General features: G+C 46.6%; 1 protein-coding gene across 2 annotated transcripts; it reads right to left on the reverse strand.

The window, feature by feature from the left end:
* Positions 1–345: 345 nt before the first annotated feature.
* On the reverse strand, positions 346–8,614 carry ddx27 (DEAD (Asp-Glu-Ala-Asp) box polypeptide 27). 2 transcript variants are annotated; one of them, XM_087841172.1, is made up of 21 exons: positions 8,443–8,614; positions 6,919–7,062; positions 6,761–6,820; positions 6,391–6,553; positions 6,189–6,241; positions 6,029–6,115; positions 5,847–5,952; positions 5,592–5,765; positions 5,358–5,508; positions 5,184–5,283; positions 4,968–5,109; positions 4,743–4,896; positions 3,971–4,052; positions 3,568–3,745; positions 3,372–3,478; positions 3,159–3,255; positions 1,018–1,109; positions 824–944; positions 649–742; positions 516–575; positions 346–438 (listed from the first exon to the last, which is right to left on the reverse strand). In XM_087841172.1, the coding sequence occupies exons 1-21, from the start codon at positions 8,524–8,526 to the stop codon at positions 423–425; spliced, it is 2,265 nt and encodes a 754-aa protein (XP_087697298.1). In that variant the 5' UTR covers positions 8,527–8,614; the 3' UTR covers positions 346–422. The 2 variants fall into 2 exon arrangements, with proteins under 2 accessions (XP_087697298.1, XP_087697297.1); XM_087841171.1 differs by having other exon boundaries at positions 649–745.
* Between the last annotated feature and the right edge of the window lie 3,929 nt (positions 8,615–12,543).

Raw genomic sequence — 12,543 nt, forward strand, 5'->3', positions numbered from 1 at the left:
CGCCTGTGGACGCCTGTGGACGCCTGTGGACGCCTGTGGACGCCTGTGGACGCCTGTGGACGCCTGTGGACTGGAGCAGGCAGTCTTTGAAGTGGCAGCTGACCCGCTTTAACTTCTGAACCACAGCCACCTGCTGCCATTGCTCAGTATTCAGCCAATGAAAACCTGCCATACAACAGACTTCCATTGGTGTGCTGAGGTCAGCTGATCTGCCCGCACCGCGCCCGTTCTTCCTCAGCTTCCAGTTTACGTTTCATTTTTCACGTTTTGTCATGTGACCTTTAGTTTGGTTCGTTTTGTGCCCGTCTGAATGACCCAGAGATAAAAAAACAAACACAATGGGTTTAATACACATTGAAACTTTATTTAAAACTACTGTAATAAACAAATAGAAAAAAACAAGGCGTTTCCTGCGTGCTCTGTCACTTCCTCCTGAACCTGGCAGATAGAGCAGAGTGTCAGCCATCTTTACCTCATTCAGGTCAGTGTGACACCAGAGAACAGGTGAAACTTACCTGGAACTGCCAGGTCGCTTCCTGTCCACACCCAGACGCTTCCTGTCTGCAAAGGCCGGTCTGTAAGGGAGAGAGACGGTGAGACAGACGGGACAGATGGACAGACGGCGAGACAGCTGGCTACCTTACGTACCCTGCTCGGTACTGCTTCAGGGCCTTGCTGCTGGTGTTTGTCAGCTCTTTGTCAAACACCGACTTCTTGCCTCCTTTTCCTGCTTTCTGATTGGCTGCTGCACACAGAGGATTGGTGAGAGCGAGGACATTATCAGGGTTAGTGTGTTTGTTAGCGTGTTTACAGCATCACATACCTTTAGTTGGCGCTTCATCCTCTGGCATCGCCCTCGCCCTCTTCGGTCGGCGCTCTCGTTTGGCTGCTCGCTCAGCAAACATCTGGGCCTTCAAAATCTCAAACTGAGCACGCTCCTCAGACTGACAGACAGGTAACAGGTAAGCAGGTGATTGATCGGAGGTGAGTACTGATTAATGCTGGATCGTTTTTTACCGTCAGCTCCTTTTTCCTGCCGTCCTTCAGGAACTTCTCTCTCTTCTTCTTCCCTCTAACGGCGAGATCAAACTCCTGCAGAGCCTTGGACACTGAACACAGTACTACCGTTACACAAAGGGACTCCACTGTACTAATCAATACTCTGATATATTAACTATATGAACTGATACTATAATTGCCCATTGGGCCTAAGGGTCCATCTGTCAGTAATGCTGTGATTGCAGCCATTCCCCACTCTGTGAGTGGTACTCATGGACATTGATCAATGATCAGCAGGTGTTGATCAATGATCGTGACCGTTTGCATATTAATGATCATAAACTGACCTCCCAGCCCGCTGTTAGTGGTGCTAGTTTCAGTATAGCTCTGGAGCAGTACTGTAGCTACTGTTAGCTCTCGCCCAGCAGACTGTCCTCAGCAGTTGGGGAAAAAATGCCGGCTGACAATTTCTGTTATCTTAAAAACAAAAACAACTGTGGGACACTGTTTGTCCGTGATTTGGAGCGCCCAGCGCGTGCTCCCGACGCAAACTAATCCTGCTGGGGAGGCCTACCTCGGCACCGTCGTAATGCAGGTGAAGCCAAAGGCGAGATCAACACGTTCTCATCCCAGCTCGTAACACACCGATGCTATGTGACAAATCCTCAGTATGTTACGTGTTTGGCTCCATGACAGCCATTTGGAATGAATCCATACATGTAAAGGTTTCATATGGTTAAGGTTAGGGTGGAATACACGGCTGGAGTGTGTGTTACTGCTGTGAGTGGAATTCTGTTGGATTCAATGGAAAATCCGGAACATATCATAAGGACGCGGAAGCGTTACTATGAGATGCTTTAGGACAAATCGTCGGTATTACGCGTTGGGGATGAGAATGCTTCATCTTCTGTTTTGCATTTGTGTGAGAGTCCAGTCAAAAAAGCTTCTTAAATATGATCAACTATCTCTAATAATCGGCTATGTACCACAGGCCTTCAAGGTGGCTGCAGTTAAACCTTTACTCAAAAAGCATCTCTAGACCCAGCAGTCTTAGCTAATTATAGGCCAATCTCCAACCTTCCTTTCATATCAAACATCCTTGAAAGAGTAGTTGTCAAACAGCTAACAGATCATCTGCAGAGGAATGGTTTATTTGAAGAGTTTCAGTCAGGTTTCAGAGTTCATCACAGCACAGAAACAGCTTTAGTGAAGGTTACAAATGATCTTCTTATGGCCTCTGACAGTGGACTCATCTCTGTGCTTGTCCTGCTAGACCTCAGTGCAGCGTTCGATACTGTCGACCATAATATCCTATTAGAGCGATTAGAACATGCTGTAGGTGTTACAGGTACTGTGCTGCTTCTTAATTCAGATCAAACTGAGGTTATTGTACTCGGCGCTGAAAAGCTTAGAAATATGGTATCTAACCAGATTCTTACTCTGGATGGCATTACCTTGGCCTCCAGTAACACTGTGAGGAACCTTGGAGTCATTTTTGACCAGGATATGTCCTTCAACGCACATATTAAACAAATATGTAAGACTGCTTTCTTCCATTTGTGCAACATCTCTAAAATTAGAAATATCCTGTCTCGGAGTGACGCTGAAAAACTAGTTCATGCATTTATTACTTCCAGGCTGGACGACTGTAATTCATTATTATCAGGAAGTCCTAAAAACTCCCTGAAAAGCCTTCAGCTAATCCAAAATGCTGCAGCAAGAGTACTGACAGGGACTAGAAAGAGAGCAGATTTCTCCTGTTTTGGCTTCCTGTTAAATCCAGAATTCAAAATCCTGCTCCTCACATACAAGGTCTTAAATAATCAGGCCCCATCTTATCTTAATGACCTTGTAGTCCACTATTCATTCACACACTGGTGGAGGCTCTGGCCAACACCAGTAGGCGGCAGGTGAAGTGTTTTGCCCAAGGACACAACAACTGAGACCGTTAACCTTCCGGTTACAAGACGAATTGGCAACTCTCTGAGCCACGATCGCCCATTAGAGCACCTCACTCTCCTTTGATAACAGGATCGAGTTTAACATCCGAGCACTGTGACAGCACTACTACTTCCTGGTCAGCCGTCAACACTGAACGAAGGACGACCCACAGTCACACAGTGCTTACGACATACCACAGAGTGTGAATTAGTACTTACTGCGGCTCTGTTTCCTTTCCTGTTGGGTCTGAAACCAAACCCGCTGTGACTGATCAGAGGAGGCGGAGTCAGTGAGACGCCTCTGAGCCACACTCAGCTACACACAGACAAACACACACATGGTTTAAATAAATCCTGTTTGTTGCTGTTCAGCTTTGCTTTTAAATTAAAAACAGGTATTTTAGTGGCAGTTATGCAGGTATCCAGGTGTACCTTGGCCTCAGACGCAGCCAGCTCTCGTTCCTCTCGCTCCAGCTTCATCACAGCTTCCACGTCTGTCTCCAGTTTGGCGATCAGGTCTCTAAACTTCAGGATGACTTCTGAATGACACAAATACACATTTCAGTGACGGGTTCTCTCACCTGGAGGACACTCCTCACCTGGGCCACCTGCTCACAGGATTGTTTACCTGGCGGCAGAACGCGAGCCTTCACGGTGCTCTTGGCTGACTTCACGACCTCTTTCAGCATCTTCCTCTCGGACTCTCCGACGAGAGACACCGAACGCCCCGATCGGCCCGCTCTCGCAGTCCGCCCCACGCGGTGCACGTAATGCTTGACCGTGCCGGGCATGGTGAAGTTTATCACCTGAAGGACAGGCGAGCGAAACACGTTTTAAAAAGCAGCTTTAACGCTTCTGTTTACTCTGGTTACCATGGTAACAGTTTGAAGAACAAGGGGGAGAAAAGTTTGTGTCATGTGACTTTTCTTCTTCTTTTGTGACCATATTTCATTAAACCATCGAATTCTGTCTTTATTCATCTTTCAGTGGTTGTAGGAACGTCACCATGGTAACCCCGCCATGACACTCACTGTTTTGACTCCATCGATGTCCAAACCTCTGGCTGCCACATCTGTCGCCACCAAGATATCAATCTGTTCATCTTTGAAACGCCTGCAAAACAACAACATGACAAGAGCAAAGTTCCTTATTCTAACCCCGAGTTTCTCCAATTTATGGCTCTGAGCGTAGCTTCTTTTTTTACAGAGCACTTCAAAGTCGACACGGTTGACCGAAGGTTTGGGAAAATCAATCGTGTGATATTGTGAGAACGAAGGCTGTATTGGTTGTGGTTTTTACACATATAAACACATAAATAAGAGGTAACGCGCCCAAGGTAAAAGATAAATAAAATTAGTAGTAAAACACGAATAAAACAGACAATAAATAAAATTAACAAAATAAAGAAGCGACCAAAAAGTCTGGTACCACTCCTAAAACACTTTGGAGAAAAAGTGTGTTTTTTAAAGTGATTTAAAAATATCAAGCGTGGGGGCCGTTCTAATATGGAGGAGCAACTTATTCTCTAATCTCCAGGTTATGTGCACCCGAGGTTCTCTAATCTCCGGGTTATGTGTACCTGAGGTTCTCTAATCTCCGGGTTATGTGTACCTGAGGTTCTCTAATCTCCGGGTTATGTGTACCTGAGGTTCTCTAATCTCCAGGTTATGTGTACCTGAGGTTCTCTAATCTCCGGGTTATGTGTACCTGAGGTTCTCTAATCTCCAGGTTATGTGTACCTGAGGTTCTCTAATCTCCGGGTTATGTGTACCTGAGGTTCTCTAATCTCCGGGGTATGTGTACCTGAGGTTCTCCAGTCGTTGGTTCTGACTCAGTTCTCCGTGCAGTTCTCCAACCTTCAATCCCATTAGTCCCAACAGGATATGCAGTCTGTGGGCCTGTTTCCTCGTCTGAGTGAACAACATGACGTGATCCTGGAACGTCCGAGTCAGCAGAGCTGAGAAACACAAACAGGTACAACTGTAGTCACTGGTACCTCCATGTTACTGCGGTATAACGAGTACCTACCAGCTACCACGGCCTCGCGGTCTCCTTCTCTGTGAGGTCGGATCCGGACGAACTCCTGCCGCAGGAACGGCGCCACGTCAGTGTTGCTGTTGACAAAGATCCTGACTGGCTGCTTCAGTGACACCGCTGCCAAGTCTTTGACCTGCAAACACGCGTCACAGGACAGTCACTCGGTGATCCAATGATACAGCAGCACACATGGTCAAGCATGCATACCTCCTCTGTCATGGTCGCAGAGAACAGCATGGTCTGTCTGTTGTAGGAACACAACCTGATGATCTCTTTCATCTGCTCCTCGAAGTACTCGTCGAGCATCCTGAGGGAACCACACACAACAGGTAAGTGTCTCGGCAGGTTCTGGTTTCTGGTGTGACGGATTCCCCCGTTTACCTGTCGGCCTCGTCCAGGATCAGGATCTCGATGTGCGTCAGCTCAAAGCTCGGCGTGTTGTGAAGGTGATCGATCAGCCGACCAGGTGTCGCTATTAGGATGTCCGGGCCGGCCCGCAAAGCTGCCTCCTGAGACTTCAGGTCCAACCCACCTGAAGACAAATCAACACAGATGAGACCAAGTCTGAATCGGACCAGAGTCAGACGGAGTCAGACCGAACACAAACAGACGCACCAACAGCCAGGCAGGTGGTGACAGACGTGAACTGGGCGAGCTGACGGGCAACAGAGTGAACCTGGATCCCCAGCTCTCTGGTGGGAACCAGAACCAAGACGCGGGTCACCTGGGAAGTCCTGGGCTTGTAAACCAATCGCTCCAGCACAGGCAACATGAAGGCTGCCGTCTTCCCTGCACAGAAAAGAGGAATTCACGTGTCCAATTAAACTGAGATCAACTGGACCCAGTATGATAAACGGGACCCAGTGTTACCTGTCCCAGTAGCAGCACAGGCACACAGGTCTTTGCCCAGCAGACCGACAGGGACGCAGGCCTTCTGGATCGGAGTGGGCTGCTTGAAGCCCAGAGCAGTGACGGCCTGCAGGAACACGAGTTTACTCAGACGAGTCACACAGCAGCAGACGTCCAGGTCTGAGCCGACGTGCTGGTCTTACCTTCAGAATCGGCCTGGACAGATTCATGTCATCGAAAGTCAGTCGGTCATCGTACTGCGACGCGTCTTCATAGAACGACTCTGCTGCCTGGACACAACGATGGCTGTTAACATGTAACCCGCGACACGAACACGGGAATTTACTCGGTTGTCTTCCTCACCTCCTCTGCCACCTTCCTCTTCTTCCCCCGGCGTTCCTTGTCTCTGAGCGTGTCTGACAGGAAACAGGAAGTAAAAAAAACAAACTTCGCTGACAGTATTAACAACTGAGAGCGCCACTCATCGTCTCAGGCTCAAACTTTAGTCACAAACAATAACGTCTGGAAGAATTCTTCCTGCTAGATTTAAAAACACGTTTCTTACCTGATTTGGTCAAAACTTCCTCGTCGCTCGAGCCAAACTCCTCATCTTCGTCCTCATCGTCGTCCTCATCACTAGCATCTGTCTCTCCAGCTGGAGGTTTCACATCCTCCTCCTGGTGGTTCTCTGATGAAGCTTCAGCAGCGTCACTCTGAGATGATTTCTCCTGAAGGTAAAAACGCACAGAAAACAGACTGATACCAGGGTCAACTCACCTGTGCTTTTCTGCTTAACCTGTGCAAGATTTACTACTGCAAAGCACTGTGGGTATTTCTGTCAGGTGACTTCATGCTGTCATATTCCACATGAAACAAGGTTTCACGTTCTAAAGAGAACCTACTCCAACCTGCAGGCTCGTTAGCCTCACACTCACCTCAGCTTTCCTCTTTCGGCGGATTTTCTCTATTTTCTGGTCCAGAGTTGTCAAGGTTCTCTGCAGACAGAACGCAGAACGTGAGAACAAACACAGGTGGAGAGCGTTATGCTCTTCCCGCTGTTCCATGTGATGAAGTAACTGTGGTTCTGCTCTACCTTCTTCTTGAGCTGCTTCATGACATCGGCCATCGCCCAGTCATCGTCGTGGCTCGGCCCGTCTCTCTCTCCAAACTCAAAGCCACAGTTAAAATCTCTCGACCCGCGACTCTTCTTCTTCTTCTTCAGCACGATCGGCTCCTCCTGGAACAGACACAGCACAGGTGAGACAGACGACAGGTGAGTGACCCCTCCCAGTAACCCTTCAGCAATAAACCTCGCAGACGGTGGCATTTCCATAGAAACTGCATACAGATGCAACATCAGGTAACTTCAGGTTTAATTCTGTAATTTCAGCATTATGAGAGGAGTTCACAGCACGCTTCTTTATGTCACCACAGCAGCTGATACTGCAGACACAGCCTTTAAGATCCAGACCTGCTGAGCAGTCAGATCTGACGCTTGGTCAAAACACGAACAGCGTACAGTCGAGTCTTAATAGCTTACTTACAGCTGGGCTCGTCAGGCTCTCTTCTTGGCTGCAGTGGTTATTATTATATTTACATGCTTCCAGCTCCAGTTTCTGCTCAGACAGCTCGTACTTTTCCTTTTTCTCCCTCCCTCGCTCACAGACACATCACGGGTCCATCCTCCCTGCAGCACGGACTACACTGCCCATCAGGCTGCATGCTGTAGGGCGATGCCTGTAACTCTCTGCCTGTTGCCTTCATACTAAATCATTTTAAAAAAATATTTCTTCACGTCATTATGCGGCTGCAAGTAGAGGTGACACGGGCCGCGAGATAGAGACACAGACATCAGAGCCTCTTAATGCGTGTTTTGTTTGGGTTTCCACCGGCGTGGAAACCAAAAACAGAGAGAGCATAGCCGAACATATGAAACAGGAAAAGACCGCCTGTAATCCATTTATTTCAACAAAGTAACTGTATTCTAAATACCACCTTTTTAAATGGTGACTGTAACGGAATACAGTTACTCATAGTTTGTATTTTAAACACGTAACGGCGGTACATGTACTCCGTTACTCCCCAACACTGCCCGCAGCTGAAACCACCAAACATCAAAGGGAGAAGCCCCCGTCCGGCCCCCGCACACAGACCCCCCGCTCACCTCTGACCTTTAACCCCCGTTTGGTTTTGGATTCATAGTTGGCTTCATTGCTTATGTGTTTATGACTGACCGGGAGAGGCGATGCTGCATTAGTGGCCATTGCTGCACTCAGCTCTCCTCAGTTTACACTCAGCTGTGCGATGCTCTGTGGGACCGGTCCAACACCAGGTCCCACACCAGGTCCCACACCAGGTCCCACACCAGGTCCAACACCAGGTCCAACACCAGGTCCAACACCAGGTCCAACACCAGGTCCAACACCAGGTCCCACGGGCCCGATATTACGGTGAACTTAAAGCTTCAGTGAGCGGTAACTAATCCCATTGATTTCAGTGTCAGATAATGTTTGTTCTTCGGGACAGTCCGCAGGAAATGACAGCGAGCCGCTGAACCTCACCGAAAATTATTCACACCAACACCAGCGGATGGGCTCTGGTCCCGGATCCGACTCACCTCTTGCTCGGATTCGGTCTCCGCCTCGTCGGGACTCGGATCCTCGTCCCGGATCGTCCCGATCAGACCGAGCTGCTCCAACATGGTGGTCCGATGTCCGGGTTTGAACGGGTTCTGAAGACGTCGTCCACACAGTCACACACGTGTGTGTTGATGAAAACAGGAAACGCAATCGTTTGTTTCCGGTTGACTTCTTCTTCCTTAGCCAGGCTTTCCGGCACTTCTGAGGCGCACTGCTGCCCCCGTCAGCTCGAGCGTAAAACTACAGCCAGCGTAATACATCTGACGGTGCTTCAGAAAGCACACGTCACAGCGTCCCATTCAAACAATACGTAAATAAGGGTGTTAAAGCCAGAAGTGGTAGATTTTTCAAATGAGCCTCCAACCATCACACTGGATTATTGTACGCCTGCACTCAAATGAATGAATGTCTTGGATTATTTAAATCTGCTGCTGAGCAGTTTAACATCATCATTAACACCTGACTGTCTTGGATTCTGTGATGGATGGTTTGGAGATGGTGGTGGCAGAGCTGAAGATGATCCAGATGTTCACTGGAACTGAGAGGGGTTGGACAGGATTAGAAATGAGTCCATCAGAGAGACAGCTCAGAGTCAGAGAGGCTTAGCTGATTTGAACATGTGCAAAGTAGAGAGAGTGGCTATAAAGAATGTAGATATTATTGAACTCCATGGTTCTCTTTATAATTTTATTGTTTGGCCTTTGTGAACCCTTCAGTGTGCTCGCATTAATCCCAAATTTTCTCTGATTTTGCTTTTTATGTCACAGGTTATCCTCCATTAAATATTACACTTCATCTCATTGAAGCTGAAAATCTCAGTCACATCAGGAAAGCTTGACTGTTTTGATGATGAAAAGTGTCTGCATGGGTTCTCTGCGAGGACTCCAGCTTCCGCCTGCACGTGTAGTTAGTGGGGTTAGGTTAACTGGTGACTCTAAATTGCCCATAGGTGTGAATGTGAATGGCTGTCTGCCTATGTGTTGGCAACCCAACAGATTGGTAAGTGGTCAATGGTAACTTTATTGTCCCCAGTGGGAAATTGATTTGCAGTTTGTCCACACACAGATAAAAGTAAACAAGCACAACTCACAGGAAAAACCCCCCAGAGAGGACGGCCCAAATGTTATCAACAAAGTGCAATGGCAACAACACTCATGGTTTAGTGTTGTTAACCATGATAATAGCAGCAGGTACAAAGGACACTCTATGTCTTCACTGCAGGCACTTTATACCAACGACCTGAGGGAAGCAGCTGAAGATCATTAAAGGGAGGACGGTCTGAACATAACATGACCGAGGTCGCCTTCCTCAGCACCTGCCTGTTATAAAAGCCCACAAGCTGGACCTGAGACCTCCCTGAAATCTGACCAGCCACTTTAACCAGGTTAGCAAGTCTGGTCTTATTGGTCAAAGACACAGTACCATACCAATGATACAAAACATTCAAACAGATTCAATAAAACTTTTATAAAAAGGGTCATCATTTCAGATGAAACGTTAAAACCTCCCAGTTTCCTTACAAAGTGTCACGCCTGGCGTAGCAGACGTGTGGAAAGGAGATAAGGACCCAAGATGCGGACTGCTAAGTAGTGAGTGAGCTTTATTAACAAAAGGTGAAATACAGCACAACAGGAAGGGGGCGAGGAACAGAAAATACTCTAAACTGGGAAAACTTAACACAAAGCCAGAACACAAACGAGGGTACCTTGCAGGGAGAATCACCAGGAAGACGGAGGAACAAACAGGGAATAACGGAGGGGAATAACGCAGACAAACCAGCAACTACTAAGACAGAAGACACGACTAAAATACACTCAGAGGACACAGGGAGATGACACACAGGTGGGGAACACAGCTGGGAGTGATTAACGTGACGAGACAAGGGAGGCAAACTGAAAACACTCACATAAGACGCAGACCTTCACAATAAAACAGGAAACACATACACGCAATGACACAACACACAGATTCACACAGACTGGGGAACACAGAAACGTGAACAGAGAATGTACAAGAACCCCAAAATAACCAAAACCACAGAATCATAATAACATAAACACGGAGTCGCAGACTCCCGATCATGACACAAAGTACAGTCGTTGTTGGACCTTTTTTCACTGTAGCATCAAGATGTGACTGAAAGGACAGAGCCTTATCAAGAACAACCCCCAAATATTTACAACTGTCCACCAGTTCAATGGCTGCACCATCTACCACTGTTAGTGCAGGATGGGAGGATGTCTTCCTGAAGTCACCATGTCCTTAGTTTTCAAGGTGTTGATCTTTAAGAAGGACTGATCACACTAAGAAGAGAACTCATCCACAACAGGCCCACGGGAATCCTCTCCACCATGAAGGAGGCTTACAATAACTGTGTCATCTGCATATTTAAAGAAATGCCTGTTACTGGGACAGTCGTTAGTGTACAAAACATATAGTAAAGGGGAGAGACAAAAACCCTGAGGTGAGCCAGTAGAAGAAGTCAGCTGTTTGGAAAGGTTTACTCTCACACACTGAGATCACTGAGTCTAAAATTCAACCAATGAGATTAAAATTGATTAAAAAGATTAGAATTGAATTGAAATTGAATTGAAAATCAAGTTTAATCTGGTTAAGAAGTTTATTATTAAAAGCTGAAGAAAGACATTCCCTTTAATAAAAGCTTGTTTCCTGGCAACCTGTCATTAGTGTACATCACCCTATGGTAGCTGGGATAGGCTCAGCCCCTCTCCCATGACCCTGCTGAGGACAAGTGAACATCCTCCGTACATGTCCAAACATCTCAGCCTCTCCCTCTGGCCTCTTTGACCCTGGACTGTCCCTTTAATGTGTGCATTTCTAATCGTGACCATCCTGCTTTACGCTCAGTGAAGATTAAAACATTTTCAGCTTGGCCTCCTATATTTCTATATTAATCCCATAAAATCATAACCATTCAAATCTAACAAGTATTCTTAATATTATAATCTTTGCTGCAGTAGCACTCAAAATGTCCCCACTGTGGGACAAATCAGAATATTTTATTGATCCCTAGGGGAAATTATTTTTCGTTACAGTGCTCCATTATAAACAAACTGTCACGGCGAGTGAGATGAGCCGTGTGGAAAAATAAAGGAGGATCCAAACGCAGGCACTTGTAAAGTAAAAATAAAAATGGACAAAAGGTGAACGGAACAAAGACTAAACTATACTGGGAACAAACTGACTACAACTAACCAGGTCGCTGTAGTCGGTGCAGCCAAAGGTCACGTAGCAGCCTTTAACTCTGCCCAAGCAGACTGTCCTGAGCAGTTGGGGGAAAGGCCAGCTGGCTGATGATGAGGCGAAAGCATAATCCAAAATAGAGGCCTCTGGTACACCGCCAACCTGTTCGTATTTGTAATCATTTTTCAACACACCCACGACAGACTGCTGTTTTCTCTGGTCCCCTCCTCAATCAGACCAGGAGTGACGTTCTCCTTAAAATGCTGGCTGGTCACTACAGTGGACAGCAATTCAAAGGCTGCCTTCTTGTATTTGTGTCAGTGTCGAAGGTATACTTGCACATAAACACAAAACATTTGTATTTATTCATTTGTCAAATTCACAAGTCAAAACGTATGTTGTCCACCTAAGTGGACATGTAAAAAACTATTTGAAAGTACATGTTTAAAAAAATGAAGTACAAAAATATTTTTTTCATGCCTAAAGGTGAATAAAAATCCTGACTGAGGTTGTCATAATTCATGGATGACAGGGTTAACAGTGTTCCCTCCCTTCGCCGATCATTTCCTGATAACATTTGGATTTACAATAATTGATTACACAGCAGTGGGGAGTTGACTTCATTACAGTAGATGTCCTTCTGAATGTTTAAGGCTATAGATCATATACTAGACCTCAGTGCAGCGTTCGATACTGTCGACCATAATATCCTATTAGAGCGATTAGAACATGCTGTAGGTATTACAGGTACTGCACTGCAGTGGTTTGTATCATATCTATCTAATAGACTCCAGTTTGTGCATGTAAATGGAGAGTCCTCTTCACACACTGAGGTTAATTATGGAGTTCCACAGGGTTCAGTGCTAGGACCAATT

This window comes from Neolamprologus brichardi, chromosome 5 (assembly GCF_056152115.1).
Source record: "Neolamprologus brichardi isolate AB-2024 chromosome 5, ASM5615211v1, whole genome shotgun sequence".
NCBI classification, from domain to species: Eukaryota; Metazoa; Chordata; class Actinopteri; order Cichliformes; family Cichlidae; genus Neolamprologus; species Neolamprologus brichardi.

Bases quoted from the DNA above. Each gene is read 5' to 3' on its own strand.
- ddx27 (XM_087841171.1), bottom strand. From the start codon at position 8,526: ATGTTGGAGCAGCTCGGTCTGATCGGGACGATCCGGGACGAGGATCCG. The intron at 3,256-3,371 runs GTACACCTGGAT...GTCTGTGTGTAG, and splicing joins TGGCTGCGTCTGAGGCCAAG to CTGAGTGTGGCTCAGAGGCG. The intron at 945-1,017 runs GTAAAAAACGAT...CCTGTCTGTCAG, and splicing joins GCAGGAAAAAGGAGCTGACG to TCTGAGGAGCGTGCTCAGTT.